Below are 20,096 nucleotides of genomic sequence, written 5' to 3'. Positions count from 1 at the left end.
TTTCCTTCTCCTGTTCTCTTTGCACAGCCCTGCTGGCCTGCAGGCAATGGTTGCTGAAAACTACACTCTTTACGCTCTGCATTATCATGTCACTAAATCAGTCTGTGTTCTTTCTGACACTTGGCAGTATAACACTTGCATAGGTAAAAGCGTATTGAAAAGATTCTGCCTGCAACTTAAAGTTCATTTTAGCTAGAAGCTGTGCAATGGGCTCCCAGTTTCCAAATGTCTTTTAACTTCGAAAGATCCATGCAGTTTCACATGGTGATGGCACAAAATGTTTTATCCTTGGTCATAATTCCTGTGCCTGGTAACTGCTGACCTTCCTGGGCTCACATGTCTTACATATAGAAGGAGTCCCTGCCGTAGTCCTCTCTCTTCAGTAACAACATTTAACATAACATGCAGCAGATCATGAGCCATGTGCCCATAAATAATGCTGCCATTTGTAACAGTAATAAAATACTTTGATAGCATAAAACAATGAGAATGGTCAGGGAAGTATTTTTAAATGGGGAAAATGATCTTGAAGTCATCTAAGATAAATGTATCGCAAGCTCTTTCATCTAGAACCTCTGCACAGAAACACTGCTGTTGCTTGGCTTCATCGTGCTTGGCTTTGCTGCGGTATCTCATAAATCCATCTTTTCATCATTGTACTAAAATGGCCTAGATGTGTTTTATGAAAATCCTCTTTAAGACAGTCATGGCTGATTACCAAATCAGCCCAAAGCGGATCGTGGCTCTGCCGTCTCAGAACTCATTTACTGTGGTTTCTGCTTTGCTTTGCTCTGCTCAGACCTGTGCTGCTCATTATCGAAGCAAACCAATTAGAACTTGCTTTTATGCACTGTCATAAGATGATCCACAGCAATGCTAACAGACAGACATACCATTAGAGAGCTGCTAGAATCCTGAAGTGACTGATTCTGTAGCTGTGGTGGGCCAATTCAGCAGGGGATTTTTTCAGCTCAACTTCTATGGTATTTCCTCATAGCATTTCACTCTATTCTTTTCATTCTGTACATTCAGTTATGCATGTTGTCCTGTGTTCTTGGAACATAGACAATATAAATTTTATGTTCTTCTATATTCTTCCGTTCTTGCTTTTCTTCAGAAAGGTCTGTTTATTTCCTGTCCTAAATAAAATTTTCAAATGATACTGTTTCACTTTCTTTCAACTGTGGCCTTTTTAACTACGTATCCAATTCCTTTCTTTGGAAATCTCTTCTCAAGCCTTTTTAATCCCATTTCTGTTCCTCGAAATGAAGGTATTATCTTTGAGCCTGCTCCAGAGTCCACTTAAAGCATATATGCTCACTTCTCAGCTTCAGAAAGATAGGTTTAAGGGAGACTCAGAGCTGTGCCAAAGGATGCTTATGTGTTCTGTTCTCTCATAACATGAAATTTAATTATTGCAATATTCTGTTTCCAGCTCTTCAGAGCACTACTGCTCATGCATCTGCTAGGATGAATGATTAAAGATGAAAGCAATGTGAATCTTGGGCTCAGGATTCTGTTTACTTCCACAGCAAGGAAATGAGTTCTTGCAACTTCCTCCGACACACTGGGTCTCTTGGCATGGCACCATCCTGTGCAGCCCCCAGGGAAAGAAACATCTCCTTTAAAGTTAGTACTTCACTGACCTCATAGTGAAAGCCAATTACTTGTTGTAAAATAACTGTAGTAATTTAATGGTTGTTTAAAAATATAGTCAGCAATCCATTTGGGAACTGGAATTTTTAAATTAATTTTGTATCTTTTTTTAAGCACTGTTGTGGTTTTCACTGGTAAAAATAGAATTGTAGTTTCTTTGCCTTCTGTTAGACAAGCCAGAATTTGTGGGGGAATCTTAGTGTCTTTTACTGGACTACCTGATGTAATTGAAAAAAAAAATTTAGGAGTTTTTTTGATCCATTGTATCCGTGACATTTCTTGTGTCTTGGAGACCCTTAATATTGTGTGACATGTCAGTAAATAAATAGGATACAAAAATCAAGATGGCCTTTATGACAGAGACTAGAAACTGATTATATGCTGGGTTCTTAAGTGTAATTACAATCTGGGAATCATTGGTGGAGTTCATTTGATCCTGCAGAGGTTCCAAAGGCCTGGGGCCAAGAACGTATCTCTGTAAGATCTTGCTAATCCAGTACATCAGTATAAACTCATTACTAATAAAGCGAGTAGGTTAAAAAAGAAAGCCATAAAGTATAGGAGAGATTAATGCTGAGTGATCTGTATTGTTTGGAAAGCTCCATGCAGGTAAATTACGTGTATTTTGACCAAGAGTAATAAATATGGAGGTACAAAGCTTGTTGGCCATGCAGGATGCAATAACCTGTCCTAGAGAGCAGCAGGCCTGAAGAGAGCTCAGGGAGGATGAGAGATCTGCAAGTCAGCATTAGCATTGCTGCACATCAGGGAGGCTCAGCAGCATGGAGGCTGAATGAAATCCTCAGCTGGTGTGAAAGACTGGGGACCCAGTAAGAATAGAATTGTGATGTAACATCCATTTAACACTGGCCTGACCTCTGCTGAAAAAATATCTGAATTGTGATGTAACATCCATTTAACACTGGCCTGACCTCTGCTGCTGATGCAGCTACAGTTCACAATTCAAGGAGTAAAAAGATTTATGGGAATGGTTGAAGGGATGGAAAATATGCCTTACAGGAAGACATTCAAGGGAGTGTTAACTCTATGTCTTTATCATCACAATCTTAAAACTCATCTGGAGAAAATAGTAGTTCAGCAGTTCCATGAAAAAATTAATAGTTAGAAGAAAACCTAGAAGTCAATGAAGGATTGACCAGCATTTTAAAGGGAGGCAGAGTTATAACTTTTTACAACTTTTTACAAATGACTGTAAGCAGTCATTGGAATATTTCCCCAGTGGTTGTAATATATCAGTCTTGATTGCTAACTCAACGTTTGTGTGTTAAGGAAAAGAAGGACTATAGACCAGATGCAAGAATTAATGCCAATAAGCCCTGCAGTTAACATGAAGTACTAGGTTAGAAATCTCAGTGCTCCTGTCTAGTCTTAAACTTCTGTAGTCAATGGCTACAATTCTGTAGTCTCAATGACTATTTTTCTTTAAATTGCTGCTTTTGATGGAGTTTTCTCTTCTGGGTGTCTACTTTTAAAGCCAGTCTTTCCTAAACTAATAATTTTTAATTTTATTTTTTTTTTTTTAACATCACAGACAAAGTCACCAAAGCTTGTCGTGGTAAGGTTTGCAAGCTATAGACAGTGGAAGCTCCCTTGTTGGCAATGTCCCTTGAGTGCCACCAGCTTGCATTAGTGACAGGTAGCATTTGGGGCTGTCAGAATGTGCACTGCACATTATTTAGTCACACCCCTCACTCAGACCTGTCCTATGATCCTCATCTCTGAACGTGTGCAAGATCTTGCCTTGCTGGTTAGAGGGAGCCAGGAGGGGCTGCTCCATTGCCTTTGTTATTGATGCTCCTCTTTCTGTGGACTGGCACCAAAATAAAAAGAGGCGTGTCAACCGAGGGAAGACCTCTGGGGAAAGAAAAACCTACATACAGGAATTTAAAGCAGAGAAAACGCCTTTCCCTTGCTTTTATTTTCCTTTTGTTTCTGATTCCAAGGAACAGCTGTGGTTGGAACCAGTAGGTATTACTGACCCAGGAGCTCCCAGGCCCCAAGTTATCTGGAAATGCTTTAAGATTTTTGTAAGGAGAGGTGTTGCTGACTATTGATGGAAACAAACAACTCAGTTTAAAGGATTAATATATAAAGCTGTTCTTAATAGCTGTCTCTTCTCAGAACAAGCATCTAAAGGCTGAATTCTACCAACACTATTACTAATCTCTTAATGAGACTGCAAAGCTGTTTTCCTTCTCTACCAGGCCATTTCTCATGTTTTACCTTTCCTTCATGTTTGTTTTTTTTTCAACATCTGTCATCCATTTACAACACTTCTGTTGATGTAACTGGGCTTTGGATTAGGCTCCAAGTTGCCATTTCCTTTCTGTTTGAATAGGGATTTCTTTTATCCAGAGGAAGGAAATCAATAATTTGTCATGACAAACCAAGGCTCATTTGGATTCACAACGATGTGGTCAGCCCTTCTGTAGTTTTCTAAAGCATTTTAAGATAATGGAAGGAGTCTTATTTGTGATTTCTGATGTTTTCCTTGATTTATTTAACATCTGTACTCCATTTGACCATTTGCGAGACAGATTACAGTAAATCCATAATTTTGTTTGTTTTAAAGATGACAGTGCTTTCTGTGCCCCAAGTCTTTCCCAGGGGATCATTCAGGGATCCATCAAAGGATTAACCTTTGGTATGACAAATTAACAATGTATCTGTGGGAAAAAAGCTAAACTATACTTTGCCATAAACTTGCATAAATCTGCACTGTTCCTTTCCAATCATAGTTTTGCAGATGGCAGATTACTTCGAGAACCGAGCTCTCATTCTTTTTAGGTGCTGCTACCTCTGCAGTGCACGGAACACTCTCCATCCTCGGCTGTCTCAGCACAGGGAAGGCCCGGGTGCTTTCCTGCCAGTCATCCCCTGCAAACTCTTTGGGGATTTCTCATGGAGCCTGGACACTTGTGTGCTCCTGAGCATTCTGGACTGGGAGTCAGTGCAGAGCGAGGAGCCCTGGGCCTGAGGTTCTCCCCTGGCTTCGCCCTATCGCTGCTTGACCACCTTCCTGTCCCTTCTCTTTTGTAACAAGAGGGATAAAGGACAGGTTGCTGATGGCCCTGTTGAGCAGCTGGCGCAGGGTTCTGGCTAGAACGGGAGATTTGGGAGGGGACTCCAGATATTTTGTTCGCTGGCTGGAAAACAGAAGCTGGCGGTGAGGGTCTTGGCCAAAGTCTTTCCTTTACCTGTCTCTACAGCCACCAGTGTAAAGGCTCCGGCTTCGGGGTGTCCGCCTCTCCTCGGCCACCTTCTCTCTCAGGAAGGGAAGAACAGCCGGGGGGGTTTGGGCACGGTCCGGCCGGAGATGCGAGAGGGCTGGTGTGTGCAATGTGCGGGCGATCGAGGGCGCGGCTTTGTAGGGGCCGGGATGCGGAAGGTGGGAGCGAGGCGTGGGTGGGGTGCCGGGGAGGCGTGCGGAGCGTTCCGGGAGCCGCGGGCTGGGAGGGAGGGAGGGAGGGGGGCCGGGGCGATCCTCCCCCCCATGATTGGCAGCGCGGCGTTCCCCCGCTCCCCGCCCGGCTGGTGCTGCCCCTCGGCCGCCGCGGAGCGCACATCCGCGCCGCCCGGCCGGTGCTCTCCGCGCTGCTCTCCCTTCGCCTTAGCCGCTCTCATTGGTTTCAATTTTTTTTTTTTATTTTTTTTTTCGCCCTCCTCCCCTCCCATCTTTTGGGCGCTTCCCCGCTAGCCCGCCCGCCCGGCGGGCAGCCTCCGCGGGCGCGCAGCGCGGGGCCATGCCGCCGGGGCCGCCGCTGCTTCGGGGCTCCTTCCTCCTCCTCCTCCTCCTCCTCCTCCTGCACTTCCTCGGCGCCCCGGCCCGCGGAGCCGTCTACACCAACCATTTCTTGGTGGAGCTGCACGGCGGGGGCCAGGCGGAGGCCGAGCGGGTGGCGGCGGAGCACGGCTTCGGTGGGGTGCGGAAGGTAAGCCCCCCGCGCAGGGCGGGAGCGCCGCGGTGCCCTTGGCGCCGGGCTCCGGGGGTCGCTCCGCGGGGCGGCCCCGGCGCGGTTCTGCCCGCCGCTCACCTGCGGGGAGAAGGGACACGGTGCGGAGCGCGTCCCGCTGTGCCCGCGGTGATCCCCGCTTCCCGAGGGGCTTGGAGGAATTGCGGTGCCGAGAGCCCATCGCATGTGTGCTCCTCGGTGTTGGCCCAGCAGGGTGGTTATCGCGGGCTGGAGGGAGAGCGGAGTTTCCCACATGGTAACTCGGTGCCTTTTGACTTACTATGTAAACATCCTGCCCATGGAGGGGCTCCCGTGCTGCGGGGCTGGGGCTGCCTCCTCGGGCTTCTCGAGCGCGACCGTACCGGCTCGGAGCACCTACGGAAAAATGAAAGGCTCATCTCCATGGAGAAGCCTGCACACCATTTAAATAAAGGATTTCATAGGGGGGTTTGACGCTCAAGTTTGCGATGCTGGTGGGCTTATTAATCTCCCTATTATTCTCCCAGAGAAATAGGATGACCCTCATGATAAGCAATGAGTGCTTTTCACTAATGAATGTAAGTTGGGAAACTTCAAGTGCCATTGGAGGTTGTTTTCGCTCCTGAGGTCCTAGGACATCAAACGTAGCCAGAGTGGCAGGTCCCTTCCCGGTTCCTAGAGTGTCCAGCTCTGCTAGAAATCTCTCCCATTCAAATAACAATTAGACCTCTAAATGTTTTAGGATACAGTAAAACCTGGGATGAAAACAGGGCGAGGCTGATAGAGTACCCTGGTCCATACAATTCCTGGCAGACTTGCTTGGAGGAGTGCGAAGGGCAAACAGGCTCTGAGTGTTGCTGCTGCTTGTTTGTTTGTTTGGTTTGGTTTGTTTTGGTTTCTTTTCCTGGCAGTTATGCAATGAAAGCCTGGTCCTACATCTAAGGAAATGAATGATAATAGCACCCTGAACTTGAATAAGTGAAATGGCTTTAAACCTCGATTTAAAAATAAAAATCAAAAGAGCATATCAAGTGAGACTCCCTCCCTCGGGTTGCCTCGTTTCAACTCCAGTGGGAGCTTGTTAGAGAAATGAGGACAAGATCATTGTTGCTGTGACCACGGCTAATTCCTGCTCTGATAAGATGCTATTGTTTTAGGCTCACAGCATTGTTGTGATAGTGGCAGAGCTGGGCTGCTGATACGTTTGGGAAAGGGTTCACTGTGGGCATTAGGTTTTGTTGTATGAGATTTAGGTACAGCTTTTTGGTGTACAGTTTTCCTCTTCTCGTCTGTTCGTGATTGTGCTCCCTTCCTCCTATCCTGGGATTATCTGACTGATAAGGCCTTGTGACAGAAGAGTGTGTTCCTGCACAGCTCAATTTCTTATGACTTTTGCTAGATGCTTTCAAAGGATCCTGTGGTCCAAGTGGGGAAGAGACAGGGAAAGACAGAGAGAGGAATTTTGTAGGATGGAGAAATGCAGCTTCTGGGCTGTTAGAATCCTCTCCCCTCTACCACGCTTCTCCCCAGGAGACATACAGTTTCTTCATGGAGATCAGCCTTGTAGCTCATCTGAGGAGAGAGCCGGAGGGAAATCCCTCGGGCATGCAAGGGGGGAGAGAACCTGCTTTCCAGGACACGCCACGGGAGGGGCTGTGGACACGGGTGTCTCTAGGAATGAAGCCCAGCAGAGCCATGGTGTGATGTGTGTGTGCTCAGGGCAGCAGGTGGTTGCAGTGGGTCATGTACTCGGCACATCCTCTCTCAAGGTTTCTGGGTTATACTGTCCTAATCCCTGAAAAGCTAAATAAGCTTCCCACCCTTCCTCCTCCAGCTGTAAGAGGAAACAGCACCCTGCTTTTCTGCAGGGCAGTAATTTTAGGGAAGAGGAGAAGTTGGTGTGGTTCGACACTTCGCTGGATGTGTTGGAGGATAATCCGCGAGTGGCTGATAGCGATCTCCGTTCCTGGCGGGGTTTGGGTGGCGATAATTGGCCGCCCATAGAAGCTCCTGCCATTTATGCCGGTGGCTCTTGAGTGCTGCTGAAGAATCTCCTCTGTGTTTTTGCTGTCATCAGGCTTGTCTGGCAGCTCGCAGTCTGCAGACTCAGCTCTCATGGCGATATCGACAGCGCAGGGAGCTGAACGTGGCCGTGTGTAGGGAAGCACGGAGCTGGTGGCGGTGGGGGACTCTCGAGGGAAAGTACTGTGTGTAGATGTGCTGTCTAATGAAATATTCAAAAAATACCAGCACCCTCCCCACCCAAACCGCATCACAAGGAGAAGTGGTCTTTTAGGTACTTCAGTGACACATGCTGTTTGGATGATTTATTGAGTTATTTACTTAAAACAAATCCGGTTAACTTTACCCTCATTGGAGAAGAGCCAAGGTCTGAAAATAATCACCTTTATTTCAGTGCAGGGACTTTCCCAGTAGGAACACAGGAGCAGATTCCTCATTTTTTTATTGTGTGTAAATTTAAGATGTGCATGAGAAAGATTTCTTTTTGCACCCGTCGGGGCATCACAGATCTCTTTTAACATCACTTTATGGGAGCTGGTTTTTAAATTATGTATTTTCAGTGCACATGTTTTTTTTCCCCAATACCAAGCAATCTCTGAGCAAGTGCATATTACATTTACTTAACAGCAGATTTCTGTGGAAATGCATGAGAAAGCATTGCCTTTAAGATTAATGTCATGGGCTGCATGATGTGCTTTCTAATTGATTCTTTGGCCATGCTTCCTGCCATCATTCTGAAACCACTACAGGCCATCAGGTGGGCTAAATGTGTGCTTTAATTTCAGTGCTTGATGAATTGATTAAGAAGGGCTTGGTGCTTATATAAACAGGTGCTTTTGTTTAGGTCTAGCATCCTAAGGAGTCAAAAACAGTAGTCAGTTTCTCTTTAACCTTCCCTGAATTAATCCTGAGTACAGGCGTCTTGGTGGCGCTGGTTGTGCACTTTGATTTTTCTTTTTAATACTTGCAGTTTTTCAATCTGTTTTTACCTGCTAAAATTGATTCTGTGTATTTCTGGTGAAACAGACGCTGTGGTAGAACATTTTTTTTTTTTTCTTAAAATGGTTAGTCTTACCATCTTTGAGCATTCAGGAGTTGTGAGAATGCCCCCCTAATATTGTAAGAACTGCAGAAAGAACAAGTTTTTGGTTTTGATTGGGGTTTTTTCCCCCCATTTGATTTATTTGCCTCTTGGCATGGTTGTCACCAGGATACATTTCTTAATGCAGCCTGAAAAAAGCTGCTTTCTGACCTTGCCTTGCAATTCTCAATTTATTTCTAACAAGGAGAGTTGGAAGACACATTTAGAAAGGGCTTCTATTTGGAGATCAGAGTTTAGGCATCTCTTTCCATTTCATCAACAACAGCAAGACTGAGACTATCCACAAAATGCCACCATAACTAAAAGGCTGAATATTCTGCTTCTGGTAGCATTGAGGTGAAGGGTTTTAAAAAATTAGCATTCATTGGCCTCAGATTTTAAAAGAAGATCCAAACATGGATTTGAAAATATGAAGAATTTTATGTTTACGTTGCCTAAAGCTGGTCTATTTTTTCTTGATGTGTCACCTGATCCCTTATCCCTCTAAATCTTGCAAAACTCAGTGTACCTCTCACAGCTGTGACTTCTTTGCTTCCTGTTTTTTGCTAAGGAGGCTGCTGGTTCAGGACCAGGCTTTGTGGAACCAACCAGTAATTTCTCGATGAAACACTGCAAGCATTCAGGTTTTCTTGGTTTTTTTTTGGGTTTTTTTTGTTGGTTTTTTTTTTTCTTTTTTTACATGGCATAAATACAGACTTATCAAAAGCAAAACTTCACAGATAAAGAATGTTTCTTACTGCAGCAACCCACTTCTCTGCATTTAGGCAGGGAGCTTGTGAGGTGGGAGTTGATGTGGTGTAGAAGGGAGACCAAAAGGCAGAATAATGAGTTTGCTGCTTTGGGAGTGCTTTGCCAGGATTTCTGTCAGGGATCCTGAACATTCCGTCCTGGGATGCACATACTAAAACCTTAAAATGCCCCACTGTCTAGAGCAACCTCCAAATCTGGAAAATAGCAACCTCTAATTCTGGAAAATAGGTGTTTGCCTTGCTTTTTTTTTTTTTTTTTTTAATAATTTTTGTTTTGCCTTGGATGCATCAACAGCTCCTGGAGCAAACACTGGCTAACTTGGAACAAACAAAAATCCCTGTTACTTAAATGTAACCAATTATGCACATGAAAGCTGTAAATTATCAAGAAGATCTGTAAACCACAGGCTCAAGCACATCCCTAACCTAGTTTCTGTAAAGCTCCTTCCCTACCAGAGACTCAGACTGTTTGCTGGTGGTGAGTGTGAGTATGTATGAGCTTTAAAATAATTACTTTGTCAGATTTTACATTTGTTTGAGTGTAGAACAACGAGGTCAGTCTCCTCTATTGTAGATCCCCACTGTAATTGCTTCATTGCTGTTTTGAATTTGTTGTGTAGTTGTTTCTTGGCAAAACATGCAGATTAAACCTCACCTTTACAGATTTTTTTTTGTTTCCTGAACTACAGCTCAGTAAACAGAGAGGTGTGGAATTCTGGCTGTTTATAAAACTGTTTATAAATAATTTTATTTATTCCACATTGTTTGGACCCATTTGCAAAATAGAACATGTGGTAGAGACTCAGGAACTGACTGCATCACAAGTGCAGTTCTTTTTATTGCTTGGGTTTTTTTGGTTGGGTTTTTTTTTTTTTTTTTTGACACTGCAGCCCAATGGGGGAATGTGCAATTACTGATTTTCATTTGCATTATATTTAGTTTTGCCACTGTCAAAGGAGAAGGCATGTGAGAAGTGGACAGCATTACCTGAATGCTGTGATCCCAGCATACCAGGACTGAACATGTGTGGTAGCCTAACTCTTGCAATCTAGCCAGAGTTCCTGTCAGTCTGGGGTCTCCTTCCTTCTGCCCAGGTAGCTTTCTTGAAGATGGCTTTCAGACTATTCCCGGGCTCTGCAACGTACAGATACATGAATTGCCTCTGTGTGTGTTTGACCTTTGCGGTCCCATATGCTGTAGCTCTGTCTCTGGTCCTGCTTAAAGTTCTCCTTCCTCTACGAAGGCTTTTCAGATGCTGGAAGCAGTCTGAGGCCATTACTGAGAGGCAATATGGATAATCTGCAGCTGTTAACACACCTAGAATTGAATCTGTCCCCTAAACTTCTTCTGCACAGCTGTGCAGCAAATGGAGAACCGTTTATTGCAGGAGTCCCCTGCTTTGAAGACTCTGGCCAGATGGACAGATCCCATTGTCAAGCCTAACCAGATCCGGGTGGTTTAGAGTGCTGCAAATGAGGGAGGACAGTTTGCAGTTTGGGAGTTCAAATCCAGATTGAAGACCTAGACCAAAAGAAATTATCGATTCACTCCCAGCTTGAAATGGTTTTCCTTCCAGGGTCCTGTGGCATCTTTGGCATTTGATTATCAGCAGGCAAATGGTCCCAGAGACTGAGTCTGCTGCTTGGCTTCTTCAGAGAAGGACAGGGGTGTTTGAATTTGTGTTACCTTTTTGAAAATCCAACTGGTGTGTGAAAGTGAAAGATAGCCTTCCATGTTCTTCACAAAACACGACAGATGACAAGATATAAGACCCCACCAACTCTTAGGAAAACTTTTACTGCTGTAACTATCCTGATGTGGTTAAAGTGGGGAAACAAACACAATTGCAGTGCTGTTACTATCAGCCTAGAAGTACTGACATGTTTAACTCATTCCAAGTCAAAACAATGTGAGCAGAAATTTAGTTTCCACTGGAGCTTTTAACAGTAAGACCATGTTGATTTCTAAAAAAATAAACAAACAAAACCTAGCAAAAGCAACAACAACATAAGAGCTTCTAGACTTCCTGGAATAGGTACTGCTTAGTGTAGCTGAGTAGAAGTTTGCATGTGACCCTTAACCTCGTCCAACTATGAGTTTTTCAATTAAAATTGATACATGCAACTCCAGTTTCAAATGCTTGTAATAAAGCAGTTGCAAAGTAGTAGCCAAAACATAGGTAGAATTTATCTGGTGGATAGTTTCCATTAGTAAGTTCTGAGAAATGTCCATGCTCATGGAAAATTCTGTGAGCTGGAAATCAGGCCAAATTGTTAAAATGAATGATAAATTCTGCTAGTTCTTGTTAAAGTATTATCACTGGGAAACCCTTTTGTGCAGTTCCAGTCCACTGAAGGGGTGGGTAGTTTCTGTCTGAGTAGTAATAGCAAATTCAATGCTGTTAATAGATGTAAAACTTACCGTTGAGCTGCAATGTTATCCTAGTCATCAGAAACCCTCTTCTTCTTTTTTTTTTCTTTTTTTCTTTCAACTTTTTCAGATAATTAAATGGGTCAGGTCTCTACAGGATGCTGCTGCATGGTGGCTATAAATACTGCAGTGAGCAGCCCAACACTTCCCTCCATCCATGGCCTCTGGCAGGGGGAAACTGAACTGCTCAAGTATTTGTCAAAGCCTTGTGTGCTGCTCTTGTAAATCAAGGCAAGCTCTGCCTTTAACTCTCATAAGTTCATTGAAGAAGCAAACCCCGTGCTGCAGAAATGGAGATTTAATTTCAGCTCAGCAGGCTCAGGCCGTGTTTTGTGAATTCACTGTCCCAGAGAGAGCTGAATTCGGGGTGTGCTGTGTGAAGTTCTGAGTGGCCGTGACACGCAGTTTGTCATGCAGTGTGATATACAGTTTGGTCATGGATCTGTGACAGTAGCTCAAGAGTGTACCTCAGCAGAACACCACTGGCTGTGTTCAGCAAGTAGCAGAAGGTTGGACTTGCAAAGAACCAATCTCTGAAAACCTGAAACCCAGCAAATCTATATTTAAATATTATTAAGTAGAGAAATTTGCTGTTTCAGATGGTTCTTGGATACCAAACTAGAGCCAAAGAGGTAAATCTCTTCCTTGTATGGGTAGTAGAAGAGGTGGAATATAGCCTCCCCTTTCCTGATGACAGAGGATCCTCCTTTCTACCTACTCATTCTGTATGAAAAGCCAGAGAAACGGAGGAGTGTGATTCTGAAATCTGCTCTGTGGGTGAGTACTGTCTCTGTCACCTACTGTGCAACGCCAAGTGCAGCAAAAGCTTCTTTTTAAGGCTTTTAGCTGCAGCCAGGATATGGTGAATTAGCTATAACCGTGACTGTTGGATTCCCACCAGTCCCACGGGGGCTTTATTCTTCCCTGTATCAATTAATTCTAGAACTGTGTTTCAACTGAATTTGGCTATTTAAGAAGTTATTTTGAGGCAGCCGTAAGGTGGAACTGTCAGTTCAGAATTTGGGTGAAGGATCAAAAATCAGAACTGGAACACATTTGCAGGCTTGGAAGAATTGGCTGCTAACACTGATGGAAAGATGGTCGTGGATTAGGACATCATCACCTTGGCAGCATTTCCACCTTTTAATTTTTATATTGCCATTCAAACCCCCAAACTTCACAGGCAAATGTACTTTTCATCTCTTAACTGTAAAACCATTCAATTTCTCCTACAATTAAGATGTGGTTCAGAATAGAACCATGTCAGAAAAGCAAGTGGATCTTTTTCTCTTTCTTTTGATGGAGATTAAAACATTCAGTGTGATCCTGTAAAATCCCTTTTTTCTCCTTCTAACTGAACATATATCATTCATGTTAAATATGTTACACCTTGCTAGAGAAACCAGTTTTTCATCTCTAAAGGCTGAAACGCTGAGAGAATAATTAAAACCCTACATTTTCCTTGCTTGACTAATGTCATAGGAGCAAGATAACATATAAGCACATGCTGGACTGAAAACAATTTCTGCCAGCAATAAACTTCCATCATTTGTTAATTGGCAGTAAAAGACTGATTTCATCCATCCCTGAAAGGTCAGTGAGGGAGGTCCTGGGAGGAAGGCTGAGAGGTGTGGTGTTGCTGTTTGCTTTCCTTTCTTATCATGATTGCCAGGTTTAAGTTATTTCTTCCATCTACCACAGAGCTCTTGACCCCACTCAGAGCACTTGCTCCTTGTTGTGAAGCAACCATTGTGCTGTTTGTGTCAAGAGCCAACAGGAGCTCTCTCCAGGTTGTGGAAGCGTTAGCAAAGGATTTTCCTCTGACCTGATCTTGTAATAGTGAGGATTAATGGCTGTGTCTTCCTCCTAGCAGAATCAAGAAACTCCACAAAAATCGGCAGTGTTCCAAAATGTTCTCTTCTCCTTGGCTCTGCTCGAAGTGTTTTTTTTCTTGAAGCTTCTTCTCAATCCTACTACCTTAGGTTAAAAAAAAAAAAAAAAAAGAAAAAGAAAGAAAAAAAAAGAAGAAACAGTGTGACCCTCCTGACATTCTGTCCTTTAATGTCACAGTTTTGTTTCTAATTGTTACTCACCGGCTTCTCTGCCATAAAGCACGTATTTTTTCTCAAGGAACTGACTGCTTCTCTGGCAACTGGAAGACTTTTCTCAGTGTGGTGTAATAACAGCAACCTCTCTGTGAAGCACTTTCTGTCTATCAGCTCTTGCCTGGCAGCCTAGCATTAAACAGACACAGAGTAAAAAGGAAAGAATAAAGGTTTGGAATTTCAGGAGAGGTCAGATCTTCTGAAAGTGTTGGTAAGAGCTGGCATCTTTGCATTAGAGCAATACACATCTTCTGTGCCTTCTTGAGTAGCTCTTGTCAGAAACCAGCTGATTTTGCTCTGAGTTGCTCTTACTGCTCTACTTCACTCAAGCTCGAGTTCCTGGCTCTGCTTTTAGATGCTGCATGAGCTGGGCACTTGCGCACATGTTTATGTGGCCACTCGGTTACGTAAATATAGACTTGAAAATAATGCTGAGGTGCCTTACTGAAATTCAGGATCTCAGTGTTCAGCAATGCCTTTCCCCTTCCTCATCCGTGAGGTTTTAAGTGCTGGTAATTTGTGTCTGGGGCACACTGCACCTTAATGTTGTTTTTTAAATAGCAAACTTTAGCTCCTGGCTTTTATCTCTGTGTTTGTGGAGCTGATGTGACACCAGGCTCCTGTGTGACAATAGCAGCCAACCTGTCTGGTTACGTGCTTAAAAGGAGAGGTGGGCTGTAAATCAGGAGTGAGGCAAAGTGGCCTTTTGTAAGCAGTGCTTAATTAATTAATTGCTGTCAGCAATATTAATCTGTCTCAGAAGCATGCCATGGCCATTTAAATTTGCAGACTCTAATTGAATCAAAATGTTTCTTACGAGTTTTCTCTAAAGAAGATAATACTGATAAGAAGAAGAGATTTCCATCTTACAGTGCTTAAATATATTAAAATATTTAACAAATATTTTTTGCTCCTTTTTTTGCTATTTTTTTGTTATTTGATTGCACACAGGTATATTGCATGTGTAGATATACCCATTAATATATGTTTGCAGTGGCACTTGCCATTTTACAGTGAAGTGTTTCATGTCACAGTCTATAGTGCTGTGCAAACATTAATTATATGAATCCTATCAATCAATAAAATAACTAAACTGGTGCTATTAAGAGTTGGCCATTTTACATGGGAGGCAACTGAAACAAGAATATTACAGCTCTAATTTGTCCAAGATTCTCCTAATATTAGAAGATCCTGAAACTCATGTCTTTGGAGATTGAGTTCTGGCTCTGTCCTAGAGTAGAGTTGTTACCATGTGAAGCAAGAGCAGAGAGGGAAATAGCAAAGGAAGTGGTCATGGGTTGAAGGATCTTGAGAAGGTCATTTGAGGTGTGAAAACTTTCACGGAATCTTGAGAGGTGCTTTGAACATACAGCAGAATATCAAAAAATGACAGGATACCCTGAGGAGCTCCATTGCTCCAAGCAGGAGACAGGCACTTAGAGCCAAAATTTTATTCCCCTTTGTTAATAAAATGTAGAACTGTCAAAGCCACTTCTGGATTACCATCCTTCCCCCCTCCCCCCTTTATTCTTACAGCACTGACTGCCTCAGACTAAATGAGTTATGGTTAATTAACTGGGTCAAGTGCTGACCAACTGTCTCTAAAGAATGTCTGGAGTCTGATTTCTGTCTTCTTTTCTCATTTTTGTTAGCTTAGGTTTGGCGGGGGAGAGTGTCTGTGTTTGTTTGTTTTCTTTTGTTTTGTTCCTTTGTTACTGTTTTTTTTTAGGGGGTGGAGATGTTTTTGTTTTGCTTTAATGGGATGGTAAAATTCTCCCAATTTCTGTTAAAAAACCGTTTCGTGTTACATACACGTGCTTTAAGGAAATTTAATTGATTCACCTTCTGATGAAATCATATTAACTTAATTATTGTAAATGATGTTTATGTTTATCTGTTGTTTGTGAGGTTGTTATGGAGTCGTGTAGCTGAGTGATTGGAGAGGTTGTCTCCTTTTCCCAGTGGTTGTTTGTGGTTGCTAAAAATGACAACACAGTTGGTAGATGCTCCCAGTGACTTTTCTGGTGCTGAACTCCAGAATTTTTTCAGGTGCCCAGGGCTTGACTGAGCAGCTCTTCTTGCACACACCCAACATTTTATGTGAGAGGACCTAATGGTGATTCCTCAGCCTTTACTGCAGCCTGTCAGCCAAACAGTAATCACCACCTACTCCAGGTAATGACAATCTGGATTAACCCAGACAGTCCAATTTGAGGGCTAGTGTATAAGGAGCAACATTCTCCTCGAAATCTGGGAAGTATCCTGCTTTCAGCAGGGCATGTTGTAGAATTGATAATGGTGTTTACAGTTACTGGCGAGTAGCAGATTAAGCTCTCTAAACTGCACAGATCCATTCCCATAAACGAGAATGACCATTTTTAAAATGTCAAATGGCTTTTCCAATTCACTGGTAAAACTATCAGCAAATCCAGAGTATTGTCACTGATGACTTTATGACTTTATGTGCTTGCAGGGTGGAGCTCTTCAGTGACCAAGTTAGCAGTGAAACAGATGCAGTAAAACTTTACACCCTTGTGATTCATTCAATTGCAGATCAAAATCCAAATATCACTAACTTGTAACCGAACCAGTGGAGCAGTGTTTTGTCAGTGCTTGGAAGCACTGGGTGGGGTAATGTAATAACAAAACTGATGAGAATATGGCAGCAGAATTACAATAACATCAGTAACATCAGAACTGATCTACCTGAACAGCAGTGCTTCTCTTACAGACTTCAGAGTGAAAGAGCTCAGCTCTGCTTGTATTTTAACACGGCCACCTCAGATAAGTGAGAGATAATCATACTTTCAAAGGGCCTCTTTTTGTTTTGCCATTAATTGTACAGGGCATTCAGATGAATTCCACATGGACAGATTGGACATGTAAAGTGTAATATCAGTCCACAACTGGTTCATCTTCTTTCATTTACCTCCAGGTTTTTGTTAAACACCTCATGTCCAGCTGTTGAGAAGACTGTTTAACCTTGTTCTTGCTGCATGCAAGAGGGACTAGGCAAAAGGCTTTGTTTTATCCTTTTGGATAAAATGAAATCCAGAGGCGTATATTCTACAAAGTATTTGGACATCACTTTTGACCTTATACTGTTGTTTCTAGAGAAAAAAAGATATTTTGCTGTGGGGGTGAGGAAACCTTTCAGACGCCATTGGAAACTATGGCTGCTGGCTTGAGAAGATAGAACTTTTTAAGCAGGGTTAAGTAATAGAACTTTTAAAGCAGATTTGCTGTGTTCTTAGAGGATAACCACTATACTAAATAACAGAAAAGTGTTATTTAGAATAACACACATGATAATGTGTGTCATTCTAAATATATGTTATTTAGAATAACAGAATAATGTTATTTAGAATAACACACATGTGACCTTGTTAGCATGTGTGTTGCAACATTTCCATTGACTTTTGTGTCTCTCTACTTAGTCCCTTCTTACTACCACCACCTGCTGCTGATTCCTTTTAAGGTTGGATATTTATGTGAAACAGGGCTGAAAACACATGAAAACATCTAAGTCAGGCATTTATGAATTAATTTGTAAGAGAATGTTTCACTTTGTGTTAATGAACTGATTTCACAAGGGTGATCTGACGATGTTTTAATATGAAATGTACCTTTTGGGAGTGTTGAAGCTCTGGCTATAACACCTCCACCTGCCAGATTTGCCAAGAGGAGCAGATTAGACTTTGCTGGAGGCAGCTGGTTAAGACACAGGTGCAATGAGAGCTGAGCCAGGAGGATTAAATCATAGCACTCAGACATGGACCTGACTGTGCCAGTCTTTGGGGCTGGTTGGAGCTTGTGCAGAACCCTGCCTCCACTTGAGATCCTTATTTTGGGCCTTCAGAGTAACGACAGCACACAAATGAGAAAGTGTCAAATCCTTGCCTGGGGCCGTGGGGACACAGCAGACTGGATTTCATGTTGGGTGATCCCTGGTGCGGCTTTAGTCCTCTGTGCTGTTTCACATTTCTCTACCGATGTTTGAATTAATCCTTTTGTGTTCCTGCTTTGTTCTGTGTCATTTTGGTGCCTGAGGGTGCCTGTGTTTCTAGCTGGCTCTTCTCTTACATGGCCCTTGTCCCTAAAGTGAGTGACTGCTTTTGACTTCAGACTTGGCTCCCATCGGTGTATTTAAAGGTTAAATGATTTCTAATGCTAATTGAGGTGAGGGAAAATTAGAGAAAGACAGTTTAAAAATTAATATTGAATATTTATAAGCATCCTCAGTGCATTTGGTGAAACTGGCATGAAAAGGTTTCTAATTTCTGCTTGAGGTACTTTGTTGGGCTTCACTTACAATGGTAACTGAAGGTGTGAAGCCTGTGGGGCCTATGAAGGCTCCAAATACATTTATTTTTACTGAGTTTAGGTCGTATTTTCTGTTGGTGTAATTACTGAGCAGTAATGGGATGAAAGAACTCACCTGTGCTGATTTATGGTTCCTTTCAAAGTCAGGAGTGATGCTTGGGCAGTGCTTGGACTCTATGGGGAGAGATGTTTTGTGTTATACTTCTTAAAAAAAAAGAAAAAAATTAAAAATATTGTTTGAGGGATTGGTATTTTTTTTTCCCTTGAGCACCAGTGTTTGTTTGAACTCTCACGTCCATGACCACATATTCATACTAAGGCAGGCAAGGAGCTCTGAGGAGGGTCTTTGTCAGCCTGGCTGAATGAGGACTTTCCGTCAATCCCGTTCAATGACAGATCCATTTATGCTGATTTTGGTGACCAAAGAAGGTGGAAACTTGCTATAAATTGCCCTTTGCTTGTATTTATGAATGATTTTGCCCGAAAGAGAGTTGTTGCAGACTGTTGTCCCCATTAGTAACTTGGGAGAGGAGCCTTAACAAAAGATTACGTTAAACTGGTTTTAGAATATTACAATGTTGGGGAGAAATCTTTGGAAAGGATGCACAGAAGCCAGCAGTGTGCTGTAGGGATTATTCTGCATGATGTGAAACAGTATGAAGAGCAATATGGGGAGACTGGGCAGGGATAGTTCCTATTAAAACAAGAGGGGGCAATCCAGGCTGTTCTTAGGCCTTTTTTGTGAGCACCATAATGTATGTAGATAGAATTCTAGTCACTCTTTACTGTAGTGAGCAGTAAAATGCAATGTTAAAGATAAGGAGCCAGTAAAATTTGATATTAAAGATAAGCCTTGAAACCAATGTTCATCTTTATTTTTGTATCATATACTACCTCTTAAAACCAGTGACAGGCTGTGAATGCTGGACCTCTCCCTGAGGGCCAGATAAAGTATTGATGCCACTGGCAGCTTTATTTGACTTGGGTATTTTCTTAAGAATTTATTGCTGCTTCATAATACCTGTGCTAGATGGGCTTTTCTGGGCAGGAGATGCTGATGCTTGTTTTCAGTGTCAGCTCTGCCCGAGGTGGGCTCAGTTGCTGCAGTTTTAGAGTGAGGAACAGTATCTGATTTTAGTCTTTGTGTGGCTTTTCTTTAAACTTCTTCACTGCTTTGATTTCCTCTGTTTTGTGACAGGCAAGACTGCAGCTGGTGTCACTGGTGCGTATTGTCTGAGGCCAGACCAGGAGAGAGGGGCAGTTTGATTTTCTCTGTCAAGCAGACAAGATGGGATGGGAGCCATCAGCTCTGAGGGAAGAGTGTGTGTTCTCCCATCCTAGATCAGTTGTTTCTCTGCAGAAAGGTTGAAACCTCATGATAGCCATGAATTTAACTTATTTTTATTTCAATAATGATTGAACTTCAACTTCTGTGGTTCAGCAGTAGCCTGAAAACAGCTAAGAGACCTCAGACATATTGGTGCTATAACTGTGGACAATATGAAACTTTTCTTTCTTCTTTCTATACCAAATGGTGCCTCCTAGCCATTTTCATAAATCACGGACAGTGTTAAGGTTGGAAAAGACCCTAAGATCTTCGAGTCTATTCTGCTTTTAGTTAAGCCCCTTCCATTGCAAAAGTTTTTCTTTCCTGCATTTTGTTGATCACTGAATTTTTAAAAGTTTTTTTCTCGTCCACATCTGTCAGGAAGAGGGTTAAACACATTTCATCTTTGCTTCAGAAGGTGTTATTAAT

The 20,096-nt window shown here is 42.7% G+C and overlaps 1 protein-coding gene across 1 annotated transcript in view; it reads left to right on the top strand.

Moving 5' to 3' along the window:
• Nucleotides 1-5,178: 5,178 nt before the first annotated feature.
• The window catches only part of PCSK2 (proprotein convertase subtilisin/kexin type 2), a 98,368-nt gene continuing 83,450 nt past the window's right edge, over nt 5,179-20,096 (top strand). The window contains exon 1 of the mRNA XM_066177777.1: nt 5,179-5,609. Coding sequence (XP_066033874.1) covers nt 5,421-5,609 — 189 coding nt within the window. The 5' untranslated portion in view covers nt 5,179-5,420. The remainder of the gene's footprint in view (nt 5,610-20,096) is intronic.

Source organism: Chamaea fasciata, unplaced genomic scaffold, assembly GCF_029207755.1.
Source record: "Chamaea fasciata isolate MVZ Bird 193981 ecotype frontalis unplaced genomic scaffold, bChaFas1.0.hap1 SCAF_3, whole genome shotgun sequence".
Lineage (NCBI taxonomy): Eukaryota > Metazoa > Chordata > Aves > Passeriformes > Sylviidae > Chamaea > Chamaea fasciata.
This window is presented reverse-complemented; position numbering and strand designations above follow the sequence as displayed.